The 27386-nt window shown below is 39.4% G+C and overlaps 1 protein-coding gene across 1 annotated transcript in view; it reads left to right on the top strand.

The window, feature by feature from the left end:
• The first annotated feature begins 20978 nt into the window (after positions 1-20978).
• Positions 20979-27386, top strand: part of NAF1 (nuclear assembly factor 1 ribonucleoprotein) — a 39242-nt gene continuing 32834 nt past the window's right edge. Inside the window, exons 1-2 of the mRNA XM_060011949.1 lie at positions 20979-21370; positions 23815-23983. Of these exons, the coding sequence (XP_059867932.1) occupies positions 21117-21370; positions 23815-23983 (423 nt within the window). The 5' untranslated portion in view covers positions 20979-21116. The remainder of the gene's footprint in view (positions 21371-23814; positions 23984-27386) is intronic.

The following is a 27386-nucleotide window of genomic DNA, read 5'->3' as shown; positions in this document are numbered from 1 at the left end:
AAATTCTTTTCCCAGTTAGGTTATTACAGAGTACTGAGCAGAGTTCCCTGTGTTATACAGTAGGTCCTCGTTGGTTATCTATTTTAAATATAGCAGTGTGTACATGTCAATCCCAAACTCCCTACTATCCCTTCCCCCGATCTTTCCCCACTGATAACCATAAGTTTGTTCTCTAAGTCTGTGGGTCTGTTTCTGTTTTGTAAGTAATTTCTTTGTATCATTTTTTTTAGATTCTGCATATAAGTGATATCATATGATATTTGTCTTTGTCTGACTTACTTCATTTAGTATGATAATCTCCAGGTCCATCCATGTTACTGCAAATGGCATTATTTCATTCTTCTTAATGGCTGAGTAATATTCCATTGTATATCTGTACCACATCTTCTTTATCCATTTCTCTGTCAGTGGACACTTAGGTTGATTCCATGTCTTGGCTATTGTAAACAGTGCTGCAATGAACATTGGGGTGCATGTTTCCTTTCGAACCATGTTTTTTTCCTGCATATATGCCCAGGAGTGGAATTGCTGGATCCTATGGTAGCTCTATTTCTAGTTTCTTAAGGATCCTCCATACTGTTCTCCATAGTGGCTGCACCAATTTACATTCCCACCAACAGTGTAGGAGGGTTCCCTTTCCTCCACACCCTTTCCAGCGTTTATTGTTTGTAGACATTTTGATGATGGCCATTCTGGCTGGTGTGAAGTGACATCTCACTGTAGTTTTGATGTGCATTTCTCTAATAATTAGCAATGTTGAGCACATTTTCCTGTGCCTCTTGGCCATCTGCATGTCTTCTTTGGAGAAATGTTAATTTAGGTCTTCTGCCTATGTTTTGATTGGGTTGTTTGTGTTTTTGGAATTGAGCTGCATGAGGTTTGAAAATATTGGAGATTAATCCCATGTCAGTCACATTGTTTGCAGACATCTTCTCCCATTCTGTGGGTTGTCTTTTCGTTTTGTTTATGTTTCCTTTGTTGTGCAAAAGCTTTTGAGTCTGATTAGGTCCCATTTGTTTATTTTGTTTTTATTTCCCTTACTCTGGGAGATGCATTGAGAAAGATAGTGCTGTGATTTATATCAGAGAGTGTTCTGCCTATATTTTCCTCTAAGAGTTTTATAGTGTCCAGTCTGACATTTTGGTCTTTGATCCATTTTGAGTTTATTTTTGTATATGGTATTAAAGAATGTTCTAATTTCATTTTTTTACATGTAGCTGTTCACTTTTCCCACCACCATTTATTGAAGAGAGTATCTTTTCTCCATTGTGTAGTCTTGCCTCCTTTGTTGTAGATTAATTGACCATAGGTGTGTGGGTTTATCTCTGGGCTTTCTATCCTGTTCCATTGAGCTCTATGTTTTTGTGCCAGTACCATACTGTTTTGATGTCCATAGCTTTGTGATATACTCTGAAGTCAGGAAGTCTGATTCCTCCAGCTCCGATTTTTTTTTGTTTGTTTTGCTTTGTTTCTTGTTTTTTCCTCAAGATTGCTTTGGCTATTCAGGGCCTTCTGTTTATCCATACAAACTTTAAGATTTTATGTTCTAGTTCCGTGAAAAAGGCTGGCAGTAATTTGACAGGGATTGCATTGAATCTGCAGATTGCCTTGGGTAGTATAGTCATTTTGGCAATATTGATTCTTCCAATCTAAGAAAATGTTATATTTGTCCATCTGTTTGTGTCATCTGTGATTTCTTTCAACAGCATCTTATAGTTTTTGGAGTACAGATATTTTGCCTCCTTCGGTATGTTTATTCCTAGGTATTTTATTCTTTTTGATGTGATGGTAAATGGGAGTGTCTCTTTAATTTCTATTTCTGATCTTTCATTATTAGTGTATAGAAATGCAAGAGATTTCTGTGTATTAATTTTGTATCCTTCAACTTTACCAAATTCATTGATGAGCTCCAGTAGTTTTCTGGTAGCATCTTTACAATTTTCTATGTATAGTATCATGTCATCTGCAAATAGTGACAATTTTACTTCTTCTTTTCCAATTTGTATTCCTTTTAAGTGTTTTTCTTCTCTGATTGCTGTGGCTAGGACTTCCAAAAGTATTAAAGTGGCACGAGTGGACATCCTTGTCTTGTTCCTGATCTTAGAGGAAATGCTTTCAGCTTTTCACCATTGAGTATGATGTTAGCTGTAGGCTTGTCATATATGGCCTTTACTGTGTTGAGGTATGTTCCCTTCATGCCTGCTTTCTAGAGAGTTTTTATCATCAATTGATGTTGAATTTTAGCAAAAGTTTTTCTGCATTTATTGAGATGATCATATGGTTTTTATTCTTCAATTTGTTTATGTGGTGTATCACACTGATTGATTTGTGGATATTGAAAAATCCTTGCATCCCTGAGGTAAATCCCACTTGATCATGGTGTATGATCCTTTTAGAGTATTGTTGGATTCAGTTTGATAGTATTTACTTGAGGATTTTTGCATCTATGTTCATTAGTGGTATTGGCCTGTAATTTTCTTTTTTGTGTGGTGTCTTTGTCTGGTTTTGGTATCAGGGTGATGGGGGCCTCATAGAATGAGTTTTGAAGTGTTCCTTTCTCTGAGATATTTTTGGAATAGTTTCAGAAGTATAGGTGTTACCTCTTCTGTAAATGTTTGATAGAATTTGCCTGTAAAGCCATGTGTTCCTGGACTTCGGTTTGTTGAAAGTTTTTTAATCACAGTTTCAATTTCATTACTTGTAATTGGTCTGTTGATATTTTCTATTTCTTCCTGGTTCATTCTTCAGAGATTGTACCTTTCTAATAATTTGTCCATTTCTTCTAGGCTGTTCATTTTATTGGCACATAGTTCACATAGTTCCTTGAAGTAGTCTCTTATAATCCTTTGTATTTCTGTGGTGTCCATTGTAACTTCTCCTCTTTTTTTCCAATTTTATTGATTTGAGCCCTTTCCCTCTTTTTCTTGATGAGTCTGGATAAAGGTTTATCACTCTTGTTTATCTTTTCAAAGAACTAGCTTTTAGTTTCATTGATCTTTTCTATTGTTTTCTTCATCTCTATTTCATCTCTGATCTTTGTGATTTCTTTCCTTCTTCTAACTTTGGGGTTTTTTTAAACATCTTTATTGGAGTATAATTGCTTTACATTGTTTTGATAGTTTCTGCTGTATAACAAAGAGAATCAGCTATACATATACTTATATCTCCATATCCTCTCCCTCTTGCATCGCTCTCCCACCCTCCCTATCCAATCCCTCTGGTGCTCAAAGCACTGAGCTGATCTCCCTGTGCTATGTGGCTGTTTCCCACTAGCTATCTATTTTGCATTTGGTAGTGTATATACGTCAATGCCACTCGCTCACTTTGTCCCAGCTTACCCTTCCCACTCCCCCTGTCCTTAAGTCCATTCTCTACATCTACATCTTTATTCCAGTCCTGCCCCTAGGTTAATTAGAAGCTTTTCTTTTCTTTTTTTTTAGCTTCCATGTATATGTGTTAGCATAAGGTATTTGTTTTTCTCTTTATGACATACTTCACTCTGTATGACAGATTCTAGGTCCATCCACCTCACTACAAATGACCCAATTTCATTCCTTTTTATGGCTGAGTAATATTCCATTGTATATATATGCCACATCTTCTTTATCCATTCATCTGTCAAAGAACAGGGAGTGTTCTAATTTCATTCTTTTACATGTAGCTGTTCAGTTTTCCTAGCACCACTTATTGAAGAGGCTGTCTTTTCTCCATTGTATATTTTTATTTTCTTTGCCATAGATTAGGTGGCCATAGGTGCATTGGTTTATCTCTGGGCTTTCTATCCTGTACCATGGACTTACATTTCTGTTTTCATGCCAGTACCATACTGGCTTGATTATTGTAGCTTTGTAATATAGTGTGAAGTTGGGGAGCCTGATTCCTCCAGCTCCATTTTTCTTTGTCCAGATTGCTTTTGCTATTCGGGATCTTTTGTGTTTCCATACAAATTGTAAAATTTTTGTTCTAATTCTGTGAAGAATGCCATCAGTAATTTGAAAGGGATTGCACTGAATCTGTAGATTGCTTTGGGTAGTATAGTCATTTTCACAATATCAGTTCTTCCAATCCAAGAACATCATATATTGGTATATTTCTCCATCTGTTTGTGTCATCTCTGATTTCTTTCATAGTGTTTTACACTTTTCAGAGTACAGATATTTTACCTCCTTATGTAGGTTTATTCCTAGGTATTTAAATCTTTTTCTTGTGATGTTAAATGGGATTTTTTCCTTAATTTCTCTTTCTGATCTTTCTTTGTTAGTGTATAGGAATGCAAGAGATTTCTGTGCATTAATTTTGTATCCTGCAACATTACCTGATTCATTGATTAGCTCTAGTAGTTTTCTGGTGGCATCTTTAGGATTTTCTATGTATAGTAGCATGTCATCTGCAAACAGTGACAGTTTTACTTCTTCTTTTCCAATTTGTATTCCTTTTATTTCCTTTTTTTCCCTCTGATTGCCTTGGCTAGGACTTCTAATACTATGTTTAATAATAGTGGCGACAGTGGACATCCTTGTCTTGTTCCTGATCTTAGAGGAATTGCTTTCAGTTTTTCACCATTGAGAATGATGTTTGTTGAGGGTTTGTCATATATGGCTTTTATTATGTTGAGGTAAGTTCCCTCTGTGCCCACTTTCTGGAGAGTTTTTATCATAAGTCAGTGTTGAATTCTGTCAAAAGCTTTTTCTGCATCTATTGAGATGATCATATGGTTTTTATTCTTCAGTTTGTTAATATGGTGTATCACATTGATTGATTTGCGTATATTGAATATTCCTTGCATTCCTGAGATCAATCCCACTTGATCACGATGTATGATCCTTTTAATGTGCTGTTGGATTCTGTTTGCTAATATTTTGTTGAGGATTTTTGCATCTATGTTCATCAGTGATATTGGTCTGTAATTTTCTTTTTTGTGATATCTTTGTCTAGTTTTGGTATCAGGGTGATGGTGGCCTTGGAGCATGAATTTGGGAGTGTTCCTCCCTCTGTAATTTTTTGGAAGCGTTTGAGAAGGATGAGTGTTAGCTCTTCTCTAAATGTTTGATAGAATTCACCTGTGAATCCATCTGGTCCTGGACTTTTGTTTGTTGGGAGATTTTTAATTACAGTTTCAATTTCACTACTTGTGATCTGTCTGTTTATATTTTCTAATTCTTCCTAGTTCAGTCTTGGAAAGTTGTACCTTTCCAAGAATTTGTCCATTTCTTCCAGGTTGTCCATTTTATTGGCATATAGTTGCTTGCAGTAGTCTCTTATGACCCTTTGTATTTATGCAGTGTCAGTTGTAACATCTCCTTTTTCATTTCTAATTTTGTTAAGTTCTCTCCCTTTTTTTCTTGATGAGTCTGGCTAAAAGTTTATCGGTTTTGTTTATCTCCTCAAAGAACCAACTTTTCTTTGTTCTTCTTTCCCTAGTTACTTTAGGTGTAAAGTTAGATTGTTTATCTGAGATTTTTCTTGTTTCTTGAGGTGAGATTGTATTGTTATAAACTTCACTCTTAGAACTGCTTTTGCTGCATCCGATAGGTTTTGGGTCATCATGTTTTTATTGTCATTTTTTTCTATGTATTTTTTTATTTCCTCTTTGATTTCTTCAGTGATCTCTTGATTATTTAGGAGCACACTGTTTAGCCTCTATGTGTTTGTGTTTTTTTCCAGTTTTTTTCCTGCAATTGATTTCCAATCTCATAGTGTTGTGGTCAGAAAAGATGCTTGATACGATTTCAATTTTCTTCATTTTTCCAAGACTTGATTTGTGACCCAAGATGTGATCTATCCTGGAGAATGTTCCATGTACACTTGAGAAGAAAGTGTATTCTGCCCCTTTTGGGTGGAATGTCCTATAAATATCAATTAAATCTCTTTGGTCTATTGTGTCATTTAAAGCTTGTGTTTCCTTATTAATTTTCTGTCTGGATGATTTGTCCTTTGGTGTAATGGGGTGTTAAAGTCCCCTACTATTATTGTGTTCCTGTCATGGTTGTTAGCATTTGCCTTATGTTGTCATGGTTGTTAGCATTTGCCTTATGTATTGAGGTGCTCCTATGTTGGGCACATATATATTTATAATTGTTATATCTTCTTCTTGGATTGATCCCTTGATCATTATGTAGGGCCTTTCCTTATCTCTTGTAACAGTCTTTATTTTAAAGTCTCCTTTATCCGAGATGAGTATTGGTACTCCAGCTTTCTTGTGATTCCCATATGTGTGGAATATCTTTTTCCATCCCCTCACTTTCAGTCTGTATGTGTGCCTAGGTCTAAAGTGCATCTCTTGTAGGCAGCATATATATGGGTCTTGTTTTTGTATCCATTCAGCCAGTCTGTGTCTTTTGGTTGGGGCATTTAATCCATTTACATTCAAGGCAGTTATTGATATGTATGTTCCTATTGCCATTTTCTTAATTATTTGGGTTTGTTCTTGTAGGTCTTTTTCTTTTCTTGTGTTTCCCACCTAGAGAAGTTCTTTTAGCATTTGTTGTAAGGCTTGTTTGGTGAAACAAAACAAGCCTGCTGAAAGGGCAAGTGCTACAACCAAGTTTACCCTACCTAGCAAGGATCTCATTCAGATTCAACGGAGAAATCAAAAGCTTTACAGTTAAACAAGATCTAAGAGAATTCAGCCTATATCTTTTTGATTTAATGTTTCCGTGTTTCTGGATAAATACCTACAAGTGATATAGGTGTTTTATTCTTAATTTTTTGAGAAATCTCCATACTGTTTGGTACAGTATCTGTACCAATTTAAAACCCCACCAATAGTGTACAAGTGTTCCCATTTGAGAACAACATAGATGGATCTTGAGGGTATTATGTTATGTAAAATAATCCAGAAGTAAAAAAAGCAATACTGTATGATTTCACTCAGAGTGGAAACCAAAGCAAAACAAAACCAATGAACAAGCAAAATAAAACAAAACAAAACTCAGATAAAGAGAACAGATTAGTGGTTACCAGAGAGAAAGGGGTTTGGGGGTGAGTGAAATGGATGAAAGTGTTCAATGTTATGGTGATAGATGGCAACTATGCTTGTGGTGATGATCACTGTGTAATGTATACAGATGTTGTACACCTGAAACTTATATAATAATAATTTTAAAAGCTGCAATCTTATGTAACCTCAGTTGTCTGCCATTCTATTTAAAATTGCTTCAGTCCCCTTTCCAAGTTTATTTTTATCTGTTGGCTGTATCACCTCCCTCCCCCTCCCCCATTTTTTTATTGTGCCAAAATACACAAAACATAAAAATTACTACTTAACCATTTTGAAGTTTATAGTTTAGTGATAGCAAGTACAGTCATATCATTTTGCAGTCAACACCACCATCCATCCTAATGGGTGTTTTTAACTACCATAAATTATGTGATGAATTTACCTGTTTGTTATTTTTTCTCTCTCTTAAAAGTTAAACTATGTGAGTGTAGGCTTGCTTTTCCCACCGTGTCTAGACTGTGCCTGGCAGGTGTTAAGGAAATAATGGTTGAATGAATGAATGAGTTAATGAATGAGTGAGTGAGTGAATTGGGTTAGATTTTATTTTCTTATAGGTATCTATGTTAACCACAGGAATATGATGGATTAACAAGTTAAAGATTTAGGAAAAGCAGAATACTATGCATAATTAATAGTTTGGTGTTTGGAAGAGAAGTAAACATTGAAACCTCTTACACTAGCAATTTTTTTTTTTTTTGCGGTACGTGGGCCTCTCACTGTTGTGGCCTCTCCCGTTGCGGAGCACAGGCTCCGGACGCACAGGCTCAGCGGCCATGGCTCACGGGCCCAGCCGCTCCGTGGCATGTGGGATCTTCCCGGACTGGGGCACGAACCCGTGTCCCCTGCATCGGCAGGCGGACTCCCAACCACTGCGCCACCAGGGAAGCCCTACACTAGTAATTTTTAACAAGAATTTGGTTATTAGAATGAAAGTTTTGTTACTTCAATTTACTATGTGAAGTTAAATAATTCACTTAATTATTTAATCAAATTTATTAGATTTGTAAGAGCTGTTTATGTAATCATGCAGGATCTATTTGAAGACAACTGATGTACTTAAGGAGATAAACTACATTAAACTTGTAAATGCAGCTTGAAATGTTGAAGGTGTTTGTCTAAGCAGTTCCAAATATTATTCAAAGATCTCTTAAAAATGATTATTAAAATTTACTAGTCTTACAAGTGAATAATAAGATTATGAGGTGAAATTAATTGCTTAAGAAAGTATCAGGGTTTTAAAATTGTAAAGTTGACAGATTGAGTATACACAAGGTAAACTTCTGAAGTTTCTTTCCTATGTATAAAACTATCTGAGAGGACACCAAAAGAACTCACATCAACTGTACACATATAGTACTTTGAATGATGCTTTTCAAGCAAAAGTGTAACTTTTCACATTAAACTCTGTATGTTCAGGTAATATCTATTTGGAAGATTGCTTTTTTTTGGATAGGACCACGATCTGTTGTCATAAAAAGAGGACTCTTTATAATACTTAAATTTATCTGGTCTAGTTCAACAGTTCATCATATTGCTATTGAATACAATAAATCAAGGAAACCTGCTTTAAAATAAAAACTACCAAAATGTAAATAAACAGAAACCGTCAGCCACTCTAAATATCATTTAGCAAAATGCACATTCTTCTTTAATTATCCATTATTATTTTCATCACTTTTAAGAAAGTTTTGAAGAGTAGGTAGAATGCAATGAATAAAAGAAAACATATTGCAATAGAAATAGTACCATGTTAATTAATGAATATTTTACCATGTTGAAAATATAGTTAGAATTTATTAAATGCTTCCCAAACTTCTACTTTTCCCAATTTACTCATATTTAGTGCATCTTTGCATTTTTCAATATGTAAACTACATGAAGGTAATAACTGCAATAGCTTATCATAATTCCAGAGAAAGAATAAATTATTGTGGAAATACAATAAACTGAGTCTGGCTCTGATTTAAGATATACAAATCTTTGGAAACTATTTTAAGGACTGAAGGCAAATAATTGCCTGAACAACAGGCAATCTAATTCTTTGCTAACCTGAGTTACTTGTATTACTTGTTTTCTTAATATTGTTCTTTTTACTATTTTTCTCCAATTAAAAATTTCCAGAATTTCAGAGGTGATTGCTTTGCCCTACTTGATGTTGGTAAGAACACATGTACAATATTGTGCTAAGTTTGAGGAGAACATTGAAAATCTAGAGAATGCCCCCTGTTTTGATGCATTCATTCACTCATGTGTATATCAAGCACTTATTGAACATTTACATGGTCCAGGAAGCATAAAAGGCACTAGTTAAGGTGGGGAACGTCCTTTTTAGGAGTTTGAAATCTATTTAAGGCAACTTCGGAAAGCTTGCTCATTTTCCCCTGGGATAACCTCTAGAAGATATACCATCAACAAGGGTATTATCAAAGTTTGCATAATCGTGAAATGGAACAAACTACCTGCAGAACCTTCAAGAGAAAACTGTCACCTACAGAGCATGCTTAACCACACAATTCCCAGAGAGTTGTATTTAATGCCACAGACTAGCTTGCAGTTGCTATATGTCATAAAAAAAAAAAAAAAAAAAAGGACATATACTATTTCTGGACCAGACGTTATTTGATACTTTGCTATGAGACCAAATTTTTAGATCACTAAGATACAGATGCAAAAAATAAATGTTTTGACTCTTTATGGTCCTACTTGGAAAAAAAAAGTATTTTCAGTAATTCTAATCCTAAGAACAAGACATTCTGGACGAAAATAAAATGAAACGAAATAAAATCTATTTGAAGGCATAGGAAAGCTGCCAAATAGCAAATATTCGTGAGACCAAGATCCTGGAGAGAATTGAAGTTCAGAGAGGTGAGTCCAGTATTGTCAATTCCAAACGTAATTATGTGGGCTGCAAACTGAGACTTTGGTAGACCCATGAAGTTCTGGTAACAAAAAACTGGGTTTTAGAGACTACAAAGTAGGAAGAAGCCTAGCAAATATTACAGATTTTATGCTACTACCTTGGAGAGCTCCACCCTAGGAATCAAGGGTGAATCAGAAATAAGGCTCAAATTAGAATCATTTCAACCCCTGATTAGATTAAGATGACCTGGGATTCCTAGCACTTTAGTAGAAGAAAATTAAATTCTCTCTCTGGGAAAATATCATCCAGAGATTCAAGTTATCTATACTTTTTCATAAAAATGTCTGACATTTAAAGAAAAATCACCCAGTATAACAGAATCAAAAGAGAACAAATGAATCAAAATATAGGTCAGAGAAAACATCCAAACTGAAGTATGAAAGACATAATGATAGAAAATACATGAGCACAAGAAACATGTAACGTGGTTAAAGGGTCTATCACATGTGAAATTGGAGTCCCAGAAAGAGAAGACAGAGGGCATTTAGACAGTAGTAATATTTCAAAAGATAATGCCTGAGATTTTTTCCAAAACTGGTTCTCATGATGAAGAGCTGAGAAAAATCCCCTGTGGCTCAGACAGGGGCAAGGAAAGAGTAATCCTTGTGAAAAACACTGAGTGTGTTCTCCATAATAAAGACCTACTCTCTAGAGAAAAAAAATCTCAGCAGGGCTTTATCCCAAGTGGGGGAAGGGCACTTATTTCACTGTAGTCCCCTCTAGAATTTCTGTCTCACATACAGAGGGAAGTTCTTGGGAAGGTAACCCTCCAAGAACACAGACCCACCTAAAGACTGAGATTTAATTTTAGGGTCATAGAATGCTTACCCTCCCTCACACCTTAGTACATACCATCAGGGGCTCCAATATAACAACAGTGGATTAGGCTGGAAGAGCTGTGAGACATAGACTCTCTCTAAGGAGGACCACTACTTAGGAAAGCCTGAAGTCAACAGGGGAGAAAGAAGAAGAAAAAAAAAAAGAGGATTTTAGAGAAATTTGAAGCCTCTGGTACTTACAGCACTGACATAGACATTAAACACAAGTGAGTTCCTAGCCCGACTAATATAAAACCTCACCCTGAAGACTGTTTACCTGTCTTATTACCTGATACATCATGTCTGGCTTTTAATAAAAATATTACAAGGCATGCTAAGAAGCCGGAAAGACCAGTGTGAAGAGGCAATGCAAGCATCAGAACCAGGCTTAGATATGACACATATGTTGAAATTATGGGACAGGGAATTTAAAATACTATGCTGAATATGTTAAATGCTCTAATGGAAAAGGTAGACAACATGCAAGAACAGATGGGTAATATAGAGATGGAAAATCTAAGAAAGAATCAAAAGGAAACTTTAGAAATAAAATACACTTAGAAATGAAGAATGCCTTTGATAAGCTCATCAGGAGACTGGATGTGAGATCAGTGAGCTTGAGATAGGTTCACAGAAAATTTCCCAACAAAATGCAAAGAAAAGGGTAAAAGGACGGAATAAAATATCAAAGAACTGTGGGACAATTTCAAAAGGTGTAACATATGTGTAATTGGCACACCAAACAGAGAAGAAAGAAAAAATGGAGCAGAAGAAATATTTAAAGTCATAATGACTAAGAACTTTCCAAAAGTACTGACAGATAGCAAATCACAGATCTAGAAAGCTCAGAGAGTACTGACTGGGTATATTCACCCAAAGGGGGACGTCTGACAATCCACTGAGTAGGAATAAATAAATCTTTAGAGCTTCCCTTTATATTTATTTTTTAATTGCAAGAATTTTGGGAAAAAATAAGCTTTATAAATATTGCCTATGGATTGACCCTGTTGTCCTCATTCTGTCTTTAGATTAGTACTGATTTCCCTGTAATAAGAGAGGTATGATTTTTTCAATTAATTAATTTTTATTGGCATATAGTTGCTTTACAATGTTGAGTTAGTTTCTGTTGTGCAGCAAAGTGAATCTGCTATATGTACACATATATCCCCTCTTTTTTGGATTTCCTTCCCATTTAGGTCACCACAGAGCATTGAGTAGTGTTCCCTGTGCTATACAGTAGAGTCTCATTAGTTATCTATTTTATACATAGTTGTGTATATACATCAATCCCAATCTCCCATTCACCCCCACCCCTTCCCCCTTGGTATCCATACATTTGTTCTCTGCGTCTGTGTCTCTATTTCTGCCTTGCATCCTAAGGGGAGGATGACGGTCCCCCAGGACAGGGGGCTTCATAGCAGAGTGCACCCTGTCCTTTACTTGAAGTATACAGTAACACATTGAATTTTAAGTGTGACTTAAGTGGATTTATGGCTTACATATGGTTTTACGATATGTGATATATGATAGATGGTTTTAACTAAAGTAGCTCTCGTAACATGTACAAGCAGCTTTAAAATATTATTCTAAGAAACCAGTGATACTAGTAAAGCAATTGTGATGCTAGTAAAGCAAGCAAGAAATAAGCAAGGATACTGGTAAAGCAGCAACGGCAGAGCTGAACCTCCTGTTTCTTAGTAAGAGCTCTTTTTATAGTTAACAGTACAGTGTTATATAATTCAAAGCAGTTAAGAGACAAGATCTTAAATGTTTTCATCATAAAAAAGAAATGATAACTTTGTAAGATGATGGAGGTGTTAGCTAACCCATCATATTGCAATGTATAAAGGTACCAAATTGTTACCGAATCAGGTCCAGCTGCTCATCACTCAAAACATTAATACTTGGGCTTCCCTGGTGGCGCAGTGGTTAAGAGTCCGCCTGCCAATGCAGGGGACACGGGTTCGTGCTCTGGTCTGGGAAAATCCCACATGCCGCGGAGCGGCTGGGCCCGTGAGCCATGGCCGCTGAGCCTGCGCGTCCGGAGCCTGTGCTCCGCAGCGGGAGAGGCCACAACAGTGAGAGGCCCACGTACCGCAAAAAAAAAAAAAAAAAAAAAAAAAAAAAAAAAAAAATTAAGCCTCCCGAGGATCCAGAGGCTAAACCCTTGATTTCTTTTACTCCCTGGACTAAAGCTGAACTGTGAGCCATAGTCAAAAATTTTCCCAAAATAACCCAAGATCCTGCCAGAAATAGTGAGGAATTTAATATAGTCATTCAGACGTATCAACCTGGTTTCTCTTTCATCAGCTAGTTTATATGCTTGTTGGTGAAGGCCAGACCCGCATTGGATGAAAACCAGTAATTGGGAAAGTCCTGACAGGTCTCTAGAATTACACCTAGGAGACCATCCACTAACTTATTATATGATCGGGCTCAAGCAATTGCTAGGTGTGTTCATCAGGACATTTTTTCAAAGCTTGTTAACTGGAACAAAATTCAGGCTCGCACATAAAATCTGATGAACCTGTTCATGACTATTCTATGGACTTCAGATTATTTATTTATTTATTTGCGGTACGCGGGCCTCTCACTGTTGTGGCCTCTCCCGTTGCGGAGCACAGGCTCCGGACGCACAGGCTCAGTGACCATGGCTCACGGGCCCAGCCGCTCCGCGGCATGTGGGATCTTCCCGGACCGGGGCACGAACCCGTGTCCCCTGCATCGGCAGGTGGACTCTCAACCACTGCTCCACCAGGGAAGCCCGACTTCAGATTATTCTTTTTTTCTTTTTTTCTTTTTTTTTTTTTTGCAGTTTGGGGATGAATCTCTTCCAGTCCTAAGTGACACCAGAGCCACACACTTGGTGTTCAACCCCATTATTATAAAGCAGCCCCTGCCTCAGAATACTAAAACAGTTCAGATAGTGGGGATCTCTAATGAACCTCAAGAGGTTCCTGTCTCTGAACCTGTTCCCTTTTGTTTAGGCCCTTTGAGAGATACACACCATTTTCCCCTTTGTTACTCTGACCCTATCTATTTATTAGGCTTCTTGGAAAACTATCATACTGGAATGTCTTTCTTCCAAAAGGGGAAAATAATTCTAGAATTTGACAGTAGTCATCAAAGTAACCAGCCAAGTGAATTAAATGACCCTTTGACACCTTTTATTTGCTCCATCTCTGATGGTCCTAGAGCTGATTCTGGAAACACTTATCATTTGTTCCTATTGAATCAGCTACTAACCTCCTTCTGGGGAAAATCTCCAACTGATGTTAGCAAAATTCACCGCACACCTCCCATCATGATTCAGATAGATACCTCAAAATCTCTACCCAGAATTAATCAATATCCTATAGGATATAGAGTCCTTTACCATAAGGACGTAAGGCATAAAGCCCACAATAGAAGATTACAGGGCTCAAGGCCTCTTATCCCTGTACTAGCCCCTGTCACACTCTCATTTCACTATTAAGAAAACTTAAGGACTAAGGATGGAGCTTTGTCTGGGACCTCTGAGCAATAAACGACATTGTTATCCCTTGACACCCTGTTGTTCCTAATCTCATACTAACATCCATTCCCACCAGAAGTAAATTCTTCACTGTAACTGATTTGTGCAGTGCATTCTTTCATATTCCAGTTGATGAAGCTACCCGATATCTTTTTGCCTTCACTTGGGAAGAGAAATATTCACCTGTACACCTGATACTAATATAATACTGTAAATCATTTATACATTGTCGACTGAAACAAAAATGCACAACCTAAAAGTTGAGAATTATGTTTTATTTGGTGGACATACTGAAGACGTAAGCCCAGAAGACACCCTCTCAGATAGCTCTGAGGGACTGTTCTGAAGGGGTAAGGCAGGAGCCAGGTATATAGGGATTTTTGCAAAAACAACAGCAACATCAAAAAAGCAAAACAACAACAAAACACAAAACAAACAAAAAAAAAAAACCAAAACAGGTAGCTAGAAATCAAAAGATGACTGTTAATTAAAGAAAACCAGACATCTCAAAGTAAGAGTTTAGTGCTTTTCTGTGTATGGGAAGAAGCAAGAGTCTGGGCTCATTGAAATCATTCCTATGATGTGTACCTTAACGATCTAGGGCCAGTGTCCTGCTTCTCTCCATCCTGAATGTCCTCAGGGTGCACAGTCTGGGGTTCCTGCTGTGGCCGATGGCTTGATGGCCACAACATCCCTTTGTTTACCAATATGGCAAGCAACATTCCTTGTCCACAACATCAATTTCAATAAAAGAAAAGAAAAAGAAAAAAGAGTCCAAATGTAGAATCAGGCCTACCTGGGGTGACATGCCAGCTCCCATCCAACCAGCGCTGTGATCTTGGGTATGTTTATTAACCTACCTAAGCCTGTTTCTTTGTGTGTGAAAAGAGGATAATAATACTTTGCAAAGATTAAATATGATGTTTATAAATAGATTAGCATAGTGTTTGGTACCTGAGAAGCAACAGGTTGCAAGGTACCTGGAGATGTATCTTCCTGTTCAAAATCAAATAGGGGAAAAAAGCAAGAACAAGGAAATAACTTTTTTACGATTTTATGATTCACATTTGCTTCATCTTAATTTGTGCTTAATACTTAATCCACAACACTTGGAATAATTGTGTTTTTATTATTTTTTTCCTAAAGTAAGAATGATGTTAAGATGTCGTGATCCTTTTATATAACCCGATAAGTTTTTTTGGCATTGTGAATAACTTCACTCCCTAATTTATCTGTGTGCAGTCAACATATTTAGGTATTAATCTTAATTATGTTTAATAATATAAAAAGCTAATCCATGTGTTGAGTGATACAGCTCTACAGAAAAACAAAGACAAACAAACCAAAAAAGAACAAAAATATTTCATCTGGACAGTAATGTCTTAAGGTTATACTGACAGTCCTTCTTATTTCTTAGAAATCCTGAAGTCTGATCTGGATGATATAAAGTCCCTAGAGGTTCTCTTTGTTGCAGTATGTGGATGATTTGCTTCTTTGCTCTCCTTCTTAAGCTTCTTCACAGGGAGACAGCATCCACTTCCTAGAGCTTTCAGGCTTAAAGATACAAAAAGTCTCCAAAGAAAGATTGCAGTTTTCCCAAACTCAGATTTGGTACTTAGGGGATCTGATATCAGAACAAGATCCACATGACATCATGGTGTCCTCAGTTTCCAAAAACCCAAAACTAAACACCAACTGTAAGGTTTTCTCAGGATAGTTGGTTATTGCCAAAACTGGATTCCAAATTTCTTCCTTATGGCCAAGCCTTTACATGTTTTACTCAACAATAACAACGTTGACCCAATTTTATGGGAAGAACTTGACAACATAGCCTTCAAGACTTCAAATGAGAGTTGGATGAACCCACCTGCCCTTGGGCATCCCAATCATCAGATTTCCTTTCTCCATTTTGTGTATGAAAAGATTGGAACACCCTTGGGGTACTCACCCGAAAACATGGGGACCACCATCGACCCATAGGGTATTATAGCCTACAACTGGACCCTGTGGCATGGGGATACCCCCCTTGTCATAAAGCCATTATGAAAACTGCCCTTTTGCTTAATATCTCCAAGAAAATCATGGGATTCCCTTTAACCATTTTTGTACCTCATGCAATAGAATCTCCCCTGAATTCTCATCGCACTCAACATTTCTCAGTCAGCAGCCTCAACTCCCATGAAGTTCTCTTTAACTGCCCCTCACAGAACCGTTTTACATCGTAATAATCTTAACCTGGATACTCTTCTTCCCTCCATCACTGACAAAATCCCTCTCAACTGCTTAATGCTGACAGACCACTACTGGCTCTTGGTAATGATCTACAGAAAACTCCTGTGGGTAACTCTGACCTCAAATGGTTCACTGATGGTTCTTATTTAAAAGGTGACAATAACAAATATTGTGCTATGTATGGTATTACAACTCCTTTTAACGTTATTGAGGCAATACATTTACCTCTGGATACTTTGGCCTTATCACCTAAATTATACACTCTTACAGGGGCTTGTACTTTAGCCAAGGACAAACCTGCCAATATTTATATTGATGGCAGATATACTCTTGGAGTAGCTCATGATTTTGGAATGTTATGGAAGCAATGTGGCTTCCTTGCTTCCAGTGGAAATAAAATTTAAAATGGCCCCTATGTTCAGGAATTATTGGATGCAATAATTTTACGTGCCACTTTAGCTATTATTAAGATCTAAGAACATTCTAAACTTCACTGTCTGGTGGCTACGGGAAATTACTTTGCTGACATTTCCTCAAGGAATGCTGTCCTTAAAGGGACCAACCAGCAGCCAAGCCTCTGTCATGATTCAAAGGGATATTTCCCCAAATGAGAATTTTAAAAAACTGGCTAAAGAAGCCCAGCAATTGGCCTCAGAAAAGGAAAAACAGGACTGGAAATTCAACAATTGTCGGTTTGATAAAAGAGAAAGCCCAAGTTTGGACCAAATAACAACCCGGTTCTAGCAGACACTCTAAAATTTCTCCCTACTGTACGTGCCTTAACCCATCAGTCTACTGACAAAATGAGAGCCTTCATGAATCAGTGTTGGTGGGGAAACATTAACAAGGCTTCAAAGAGTGTCTACCTCCTTGTCTCACTATCCAAAGTACAACTCGGGGAAGCATGTTCATCCTGCTCTGGGGGCATTTTAAACCACCTAATGGACAATCTGAGGTCTGGAAAATGGATTTCATATAACTTCCTCGTCTCATGGATATAAATATGTTTTAGTCATGGTGTGTGTGTTTTCACACTGCACTGAAGCCTTCCCTTGCAGACAGGCTACTGCCTCTTCCGCAGCTAAAATCCTTTTTAGCCCTACCTGAGGAACTCCTCTCAAACTTTATAGTGATGGAGGAACCCATTGTACCAGCCAGGTACTTTGACAAGTCTGTGCTCTTTGGCCAGCTGTGCAGCTCTTTCTTTAACTGCATTATCGGAAGACTCAACTGGCAAAATCTGTAGAGGTGCTAGAAATACCTTGGCCAAAAGCATTGCCCTTGGTCCTTTTTAATCTCAGATCCACCCTTTTTGGAACTCATAAACTCTCAGCTTTGAGGTTTGTCACAGATGCTCGATGCACTTGACTCCTGCTTCTTTTGACCCACAACGGATAAAAGGAGAGACACTCCGATATTACAAAGACCTAATTGCTTCTCTTAAAAATAACCATGTTTTGGTAGAGCAACCTTTTCACAGTGTGCCCTTGAGAGACACAGACCCTAAGCATCATGTTTTGTAAACTGGAGATTTTGTTTATTGGAAAAGACACCTCCCATAGAACTCTCTCCACCCTCACTGGAGACACCCCTATCTGGTACTGCTAACCAACTCTTGTGTCGCCAAACTCCAAGGGATAGACTCTTGGATTCACATGACACCTAAAGAAAGCGCTGAACCTTGACTGGACCTGTGCATCATCTGGTGACCTGAAAGTAAAGATTTCCTGCAACTGAAGCAGATGACATCTGATGAGACAGCTTTCTCAAGATAGCCAGACCAAGGCTGTTGGAAGTTTGTCACCAGACCTTTGATGATGACTTAGCACTTCAGATGATCTCCAGTGCCTATGCTCTTGATAACATATGGACTTCCCCCTCCTACCCCTCCTTGTTACTTGAATGTGACCTTAACAGGTTTCCAATCTGCGCACTTTCCCTCCAATGTGAGACACTACACCCAGGAAAGGTCCTTTCTGACACTGAGGGACAAAAAGTCAGTGAACCTAGAAAAACTAACTCTTGATCAATGATGCTTAGAGAGAGATCTTGATCAAGAGGGGGAAATGTAAAAAATGTAATAAACAGAAAACTCAATTAAATAGTGTTGGGAGACCAGAAGGGGGATCTCTCACACCCTGTGACAACAGCAGAGCCCAGCAGGAAGAAGAAAGACTCCTCTTCTTTCTTGGCCAAGCCATGGATTCTTTGTTTATTACATCCCTCCCAACTTCCTTTTCCTCTCTATAAAAGCAGTCTCCTTCCCTTGCCATGCGTATGGTTTGCCATGATTACAGACCCAGAACTGCAATTCTCTGCTGATCCTGAATAAACCCATCTTTGCTGGAGAAATATCAGTTCATTTGTTTCAGATCAACGTCAATATGAAGTTCTTCTACTTTCTTAGATTCTTAGATTCCTGGTTCTCTTTAAAAGTCCAGCTCAAATGTCATACTTGTTGAAAAGTCTTCCTTCACTCTCCCATTGCTTTCTCTCTCTTTCGTATTCCTTTGGTACATCCCTCTTCTGTAGTACATGCTTGTACTATAATACATTTCTCTACTAAAGTACTTATGGCTTGCTTCCAACTTGTCTTTTTTACTAAACTGTTAGTTACTTAAGGGCAGGGACTGTGTTTTTCACCTTCCTGTATGCCCAGTTCATGATGCAGTGCATAGGCATGCTAGTAAGTAAATGATCACGGAGTGAACAACTAGGTATTTGAATTGTTCCCAAACCTATGCTTCTGGTCTTAGCCTTTCTATTCAACTCCATTCTCATATTTTCAAAGGGCTGCTGGCATTTTTCAATTGACTGTGTAGTTTTTCCTCAAACTCAACATCACAAACTCATTATGTTGTTCCAACTTCTCCATCTTTATCAGTAATACCAACTTCCTTCCAGTTTCCTTGTTAGACATTTTAGAGTACTTTGAGTCTTCTTCTGATGCTGAGGATTTCCTTTACTCTATTTCACTGACTCTAGCCTCTGTTCAGACTTTCATCACTCAATTCCTGGAAAAATACAAAACCTTTTTGGCTGGCTGGAGGGTATTCTGACTCAAATTTCTTTTCTTCTTAAATTAATATGCATATCTCTGCAAGATCATCACTGAAGTATCATTTTATTCATGTCCATGTGTTGTTCTATTTATCAAATAGTTTTGTGAATGTGTATGACACATGCCATTCTCTTGCATAAAAACTTAATTAATGTTCACATGAACTAAATGAGATAGTATTTTTATCTCTATTTTATAGATAAGGAAAATGAAATTTAGGTATGTTAGACTCTCTGCCCAAAGTCAGTTACACCAACAAGGAAATGGTAGAGCTGAGATTTGAACACAGGTCTATTCAGCTGGGAACACTGAGCTCTGCTTAATCACTGCATTAGAGAATAGTTATCTCGAGTTTAAATTCCTGCCTCTTTTTGGAAGGTCTCCATGATACAGCCAATCAATCTTATTTAACTTCCTTTCACATTTCAAATATCTTTCTCGTTATCTCCTGTGCGTTGACCTTTTAACTTCAATTAAATTGTAAGCTCCGGAGACTATGCATTATTCTTGTCTTAATTTCTATGAAGGTCTAGTACTGTGGAGGGCACACAGTAAAACTCCGTGAATAAATGATAACGTCTTTGGTACAGTTCTCGGCACATATGCATGCTTAATCAGTGGTCACGACGATTATTATTTATTATTACTCGAGGGGTGGATGCATCAAGTTGAAGTCCTAACAGAAAACCAGAAAATTCTGATCTCTATCTCAATCCTAAGAACTTCTTCCTTGCCTTCCTTATGACCCAGAATTATGGTTTCTCAGGCCAAGTTAGTCATTTTAATTACATCCCACCCTTTCTGCGAAGCGGTATCAACTATAACATCAACCAGCAGCAACACTTTTTCCACGATTAGTGCTCTCTTTAAATTGGGAGCGCTTTGGAGGAAAAAAAAAATGGAAGAGTTGTAATCGTTTTGAGATGGATGGTCATCGTGCTTGCTGTCTATCCACGGCTGGAACTCCATTTAACTTTAAGGAAGTCTACTAGAAGTGCCTGCTCAAGGATTCCTGGCTCAAGTTTCTGATGTGTACGGTCTCGGCCCATCAGGCATCTCCCTGTCCTATCATCCCTCCTACCAGTCTCCGCCTCCGCGGAATTGTCCCAGATCCTGCAGCAGCTGCAGGAAAGTCTCTCCATCCCTCTTTGCGGAGTGAGACGCACTTCCCAAGACGCAGGAAATTCGGCGGCTTTCGGACCCCGCGGTCCAGGCTGCAAGGGCCTGCGGCCCGGCCCCGCCCGCCCCGGCCCCGGCCCCGCCCGCCCCGGCCCCGGCCCCGCCCGCCCCGGCCCCGGCCCCGCCCGCCCCGGCCCCGGCCCCGCCCGCCCCGGCCCCGGCCCCGGCCCCGCCCCGCCCCGCCCCGCCCCAGAGAACGCCGTCGCGTCTCTCTACGTCACGCGCTGCCGGAAGTGCAGCTGCGTGCACGGCGGGGGCACGTCTCCGGACGGTTCCGCGCGCTGTTCAGCGTGCGGCTCACCGAGCAGCGCGAGAAGTGGCCCAGCGCTTCGTTGTCGCCTCCGCCGCCGAGGTGGTGTATCTCCCCGCGCGGGCGCTCCGAGCGCGGCGCCATGGAGGTGGTGGAGGCCGCCGCCGCTCAGCTGCAAACTCTGAAATTCGGTGGCGCCGGCGTCGGGGTTGACCAAGGTCTGGCCGTGCCGGCTCCGGACCCCGCTCCGGTCGCAGCACCGGGGGCGGACGAGGGAGCCCCGGACCTTGCGGGGGAGCAGCCGCCTCAGCTCGCCCCGCCGTCGCTCCCGGAGCCGCATCCCGGAGGGAGCAGCCTGGAGACGTCGGACTCCGACTCGGACTCCGACTCGGACAGGTCGGGCGCCCGGCGGTCCGGGGCGCGGGGCCTGGGGCGGGCTCGGGGAGCGGGAGGGCCCGGGGAGCCGGGGCGCGTTCCTTGCCGCCCCCTGTGGATCGCGCTCGGGGCCTGAGCATCGCCGTCAGGGCCCCTCGTCCCCGAAGTCTGGGGGTCTTGTGTACACCATATCGTTTTCAGCTAGAGTATAGGAAATCTGTGGATATAGGGTTGTTCCGTGACCAGTCGTGTGGCGTGTCCTTGGTGGTTATAGCTTATAGTTTGGGGCAGAGCCGACTTTTCCCCTTCCAGTTTAGTGTGTGCGCTTGTTTGTGGAGCCAGATAAATGGAGCATCAGGTGAAGGATTTTATGTGTTTACAAGTTAGGTCCCGGCAGTTTTGTTCGTAGAAGCTTTCTGGTGAGGAATTATTAATGAAATTAGCGAAATATTGTTATTTTAGTGTTAGTGCAGGCTTCCTTAGGTTTTATGAGCCACCTCCCCCCTCTCTCGCGGTGTCTTTTAAATATGAAAGTTTTGTGGAGGGAGGGGACTTCGGCGTGACGTTACTACACCACGCTGCACATCGTCTACAAGTGTTTGACTGTGTCTTGTGCGACGCGGTTAACAAAATAGATACTACCCCTGCCCTGCATTCTGCTGAGAGGGACGAAAAATAAAAGTAAACATACCAATCAGCCAATGAGTTGGTGACAATTACCACGAAGGAACAAGCTAGGCACTGAGAAAGTAATAGGAGAACCCAACCCGGTCGGACCCTCTGGCCATGATAAAGTTTTAATTCTAATGGGTGGAGAAACTATTGAAGAATTTTTGAGCAGATAATTGACATGCTCAGGTTAACGTTCTGATGTTTTGCTCTGTGGATAAGGAATTGAACTGGGCTCAAGAGTGAAAGCAGAATGGGCAGGGTTAGTGTGGAAGCAGTTGGAAAGATGTTCCGTTAGTCCACGATGTGACCATGTTTGGATTGAATATTTTGACATCTCCCTGATCAGGGTCGCTAGTAGATGTTGTAGTGGCCGAGTCAGAGAGGCATCAGTTGGGTGGATGGTGGTGCTGTTTACTGGGATGGGGGCTGTAGACCAATAGGAGTATTAACTTCGGACAGTTAATTTGAGGTTTCCCTCACAACAAATTGGAGATGTCATGTAAGCAGTAGGATGATGAGTTTAGAGTTCAGAGGACAATTCTGGTATGGACATGTAAATTTGAACATCGGATTACAGATAAAACTTACTTGAACTTTTTAATATGGATGTTTTCAAACTCATACAAAGTACAGAGAGTAATACAATGAATGAACATATACTCATCACCAAACTTGACACTTTCCAATATTTTGCTCACTTTGTTTTATCTAACATTTCTAACATTTTTTTTAACCTGGTAGTGTTAAAACAAATTTCAGACAGCATGCCACCTTACCTGTAAATTCTTTACTATTCATCTCTGATAAAATACTTTTTACATAACCACCATGTCATTATAAATCATAGTAAAATGAACCCTAATTCCTTAATATCACCTAATACACACTCTGTATTCAGATTTTTCTAGCGGAATAGGAGTCACGTTTACCAGTTTTATCATTGACTGAGAATGCAATAGCTTGAAATGATTCCAAGGTTTCTACCTCTGGTGACTGGATTGAGGACTAAACAATGAAATAAAAGTAGAAGCTCGAAGACAGAAGCAGATTTAGTAAGGAGAATGCACTTTTTTCTTTTAACTTGTGAGTGTGAGACATGTATAGGTCATTCATACCACAGTTGCTGGTAAGCAGCTAGAGATCAGGAGAGGAGCCTGGGGATATCAAGGCTGAAGATTTGGGAGTTATCTGCACATTGGTAATGATTGAGCTCATTGGAGTGGATGAGGTTATCCATGGAAAGAGTACCAGAGAAAGAAGAGAACATGAGGATGGGACTCTTAGAAACAGTACATACAAGGAGCTGAAGTGGCTACCAGCAAACAATTTAAGAGGAGAGTTGCTGGCACTGAGAATTGCTGTGGAAGTCAAGGGCTAAAGGAGATTTCAGAGAGTAGTGTTCAGCATGGTTGGTAACTTTGAGGAGTTGCCAAATTGAAGACTGAGAAGAAACTCTCTTGGCTTAGTTGTGATTTGGTCCTTGGTGACTAATAAGAGAGGTGCCTTTCCCAGAATTCTCGTCTGTCAGTGATTTGTCACATGCTTAATTATATTCAGACTGTGGCATGACACGTGAGGCAGTTGTAATAAGAGGGTTTGGGTTATAGCAGGGATTTTGTGATCAATGGATTAAAGACTGCTTTCCAAATACCATAGTCAGTTTTGAAATGCTAAGCTTTTGAACAGCAGCCATAAACACCTAGTAAGGTAGATATTTCCTAGTTGAATAATCGTATTTTGGTACCCTCATAATAATGCTTTTGTACTGTTTTCAATTTTTTTCTTCTCTACAGTGAAACAGATTCCGATAGTTCAAGCTCCTCTTCTTCCTCATCATCATCCTCATCGTCTTCATCCCGTATATCCCTCCCTGCAGTGCTGTCAGATGGAGAAGATGATTTACAAGTTGAGAAGGAAAATAAGAATTTTCCTCTTAAAACAAAAGATGAGTTACTTCTGAGTGTAAGTACTTAGATTTGTTACTGAACTTAATTTGCATGTTCTAAAATATTTTATGGTACCAGTATTGATCTCATTTGGCCTATATCTGCTCCATAAATTTGAATACCTTTCTCAGCTTTTATTGGTCATACCTTTGCCATGCCTTGGCTTTCTTAAGTAAAAGAAAGTATTGATCTGAATAATTTCTCAGGTTGCTTCCAACGCTAACATTTGACAGTTGTGCTGGGCATCAAGTTTGGCTTGCTGCTTTTCATTTTTTATCTTCCCTAAAGAATGTAAAGATTTTTTTTTTTTTTTTTTTGCTCTACAACTCAGGAAATTTTGCTAAGTAGCAATTGAAATTATTTTTTTAATCGACTGCATTTAGAGAAATAGTGAAATTAGGTCGGTTGCACTTTTGAGGATTTATATTTACGTGAAGTTTTTGCAGTGTTTTCATTATTACAGTTGGAAAAAACTTGTTTATTGTGGATTGGTATTGACATTTGATAGGTTTGGTCTATAAATTTAACTCTTGTGTGCTTATTTCCTTCTAAGCTGTTACTAGGAGGTTGATGGTAGTCTGGTTGAATGAAACCTTATGATCCAAGAGGAAAGTCTTCTCAGAATTTCACAGGATATTGCCACATGTTTATTCTCCCCACTCCCACGTGTACTTTAGTTATTATTAAAGCTTTTAAAAACCTTAATGATCACTGACTGTAATGATATAATACTTAAATCAATGAAGTAGTAAAGCAAGATTTGAAAAAAAATTTTAAAGCCTAGAGTCATTCAGGCACCTTTTCATGACTGTATTCACTCGATATTATTTCCTTTTTCTCGTTGTAAGAAATTTCCTATCTCACTTAACACCTCATGTATTGAGAACCCTTGGATTTGTATGCAACTTCATCATTAATTTATATTTCCCTAGTATAGACATTGATCTCTGTCAGTGGTCTTTTTACACAAAGCCTCTCCCAACTTATGACTATTTTCTGAAAGTATTGGGAAACTTGATCTTTTCCCTGTATCTTGATCACCTTTTTATTTAAGTTCTCTCTTAGAGTATAAGAGTCAACAAATAAAGGACCACAGTACTTTGATTTATGTATGTGTTTCATTTTCTTATTTATCTTACTAGACCTGGAATTTTTCCCTTGGAATTTAATGCAAAATATTAGTCAATATACTTAGGTATTTTTCTGGATAGAGTGCTCGTATTTTCATCAGAAAGTCAAAAAGGGTCTGTGTCCATAGAGGCCAGGAACCACGTTCTTGAGGACTGAGTTCAGACCTGGTCTTCGCGGTTCCCTTAGAGCCCAGCAGAGTGCTTTTCGGTTGTGGGGTTCTCAGTCAGCGGTAATATGTGATTGTAGAATGGGTGAGTGAACAGGCATCTTACATTCACCCACTTTTAAACTATTACAGCACACCTGCCATATGCCAAGTGCTGTAAACAAGACCCATCCCCTTTCTGCTGTCATAGTACCTACTGGAGAGAGAGAGAGAGAGAGTAAATGAAGCAGAGACAAATACAGTCACTTGCTGGAAGTGCTGTTGAATTGTGAGTGTATGCTTGGCTCATATCAGAAAATTGCATTTTTGCTGGGAAGGAAAGTATGTTAGCTTTTAAAACTTGGAATAGTGTGCTGCTCTGTTCCTTTTTGTGCCAGTTCTGAAGGATCTTTGGGAAGGATGGAAGGGGCAATTATAGTCTTTATTTTTAAATTTTGGGTTCTTAACTAGCTGTTTACTTTATATTTTCATGATTAGGAAATAAATGTACTAGAAGTTCCTAGTCTTTTAAGCCACCCTGGTGCCAGAGCTAGGTGCAGGAATGAGTTCTCTGGTCTGCCCTAAATCTTTTTGACTTAGGGTCTGAAAGAGTATCTGAGGACTCCTTCAGGACTTTAGCTCTGAAGTTCAAGGGAAGAGAATGACTTGGCCCTGAACACCAAGGATGGTGTGGCTACAAGTACTCAGTATCTTTAGGACTCTGCTCTTTTTCTGTTGCTCTGTAGGTGTTTCTGCGCAGGGCTGGTGGCTTGGCCACTGATACTCCTGTATGAAAGCCATGGAGAGAACTTGTGCTGGTTTACCGGGGGCTCGGTACTCAGGCCTGAACAAATAATTGAGTCTAGTGAGATGAGTATTCGGATTGCCTGGACATGAGTTACCTAGTCACTGCTCTTCTTGTGGAGAGTGTGTAGGAAAGTGTGTGCTTGAGAGAAAGCACAGGGTGAGTGTGAGAGCCAGGTGACAGAAAGGAAGTGTGAGAGCGTGTGGAATTTGAGGAGGGCGGGAGCTGGGTGGGTGTTTTCAACCCCATGCAAACCACAAGGAATGGGTTCTCGGTCACAGGAAAGGGAGGCTTAGAACACTTCAGATGGGGTTGCTGTTCTGTCAGTAATAGTATTTATCTTCTGTGGAGGGGAAGAGGGAAATAATAATACTTGGGAGCAGTTAATCACATGACTTACATTGGACTCTTGTGGCGGCAACAGAGACCCTCAAATTGCATCAAGAGAAGGGGGATTTGTTGGAAACTTACTTGGATAGGAAAGCCATCGGGAACCAAGCTAGCTCTTGTGGATGGCCGTGCTGTTTCTTTTGTACGCTTCTTGGGACTCTCATCGATCCAATTGTCATATTCTTGTTTCCTGACTCACTTCTTCTGTTTGCCTGCAGAGTCATCTTTTTAATTCTCGCTTACACCTGCATTTCTCTTCTTGCTCCTGGCTGTACGTCTGGTCTCTCCTACTTTAAACTTCTCCACGAGCTGGCTATTAGCGCCATATTCTTTCCTGACTATGACAGCTTAGATTTGTCTTTTTTCAGAAGACGGCAGTCCGCGCTTCCTGGGAAGCATCCCCTCCTTTGTTACAACTAGCTCTGGCTGGTATTGAATGTGCCATTTGTTCAGGTCTACTGGTGTGTGTCTTCTTAGGCAGCAGGGGTTGTACAGCGGAACTGTTTGCTCTGTGTAGTCTATTAATTTAATTTCCTAATGAAATTCTGAAGAAGATGAGAGAAATATTCTGCGTTGTCTTTGCCAAAAGGCATACATAAATTAAAATGGGCCAAACAGTTAATACCAGTTTCAGAGTTTGTGCTGGATCATTGAGATCTTTAGAACATAGACAGGCCCAGTTTAGCCCGGTTTTATGTCCTACCTCTTTATGAAGTATCTCATATGCTAGGCTGTTTGCTATTGTTGTTCAGGCATGCCGAGCTTAATTTTTACCTCCATTTAGCCTGTTTGTCAAACAGGAATGTTGCCTTCCTGGGTCGAGCTTTTTAAATCTTTTCCATTGTTGCAAAGTTAGGTCCTGGTGATCTACCTACTAGCTATTGCGGATCTCTCATTGTAAGAATGTGGGAGCTACAGTGAGGTAACCTCGAGATTGTTCTTTTAGAA

Source organism: Delphinus delphis, chromosome 5, assembly GCF_949987515.2.
Source record: "Delphinus delphis chromosome 5, mDelDel1.2, whole genome shotgun sequence".
In the NCBI taxonomy this organism is placed as follows: domain Eukaryota; kingdom Metazoa; phylum Chordata; class Mammalia; order Artiodactyla; family Delphinidae; genus Delphinus; species Delphinus delphis.
Note: the sequence above shows the minus strand (reverse complement) of the source record. Positions and strands in the feature narration are given on the sequence as shown.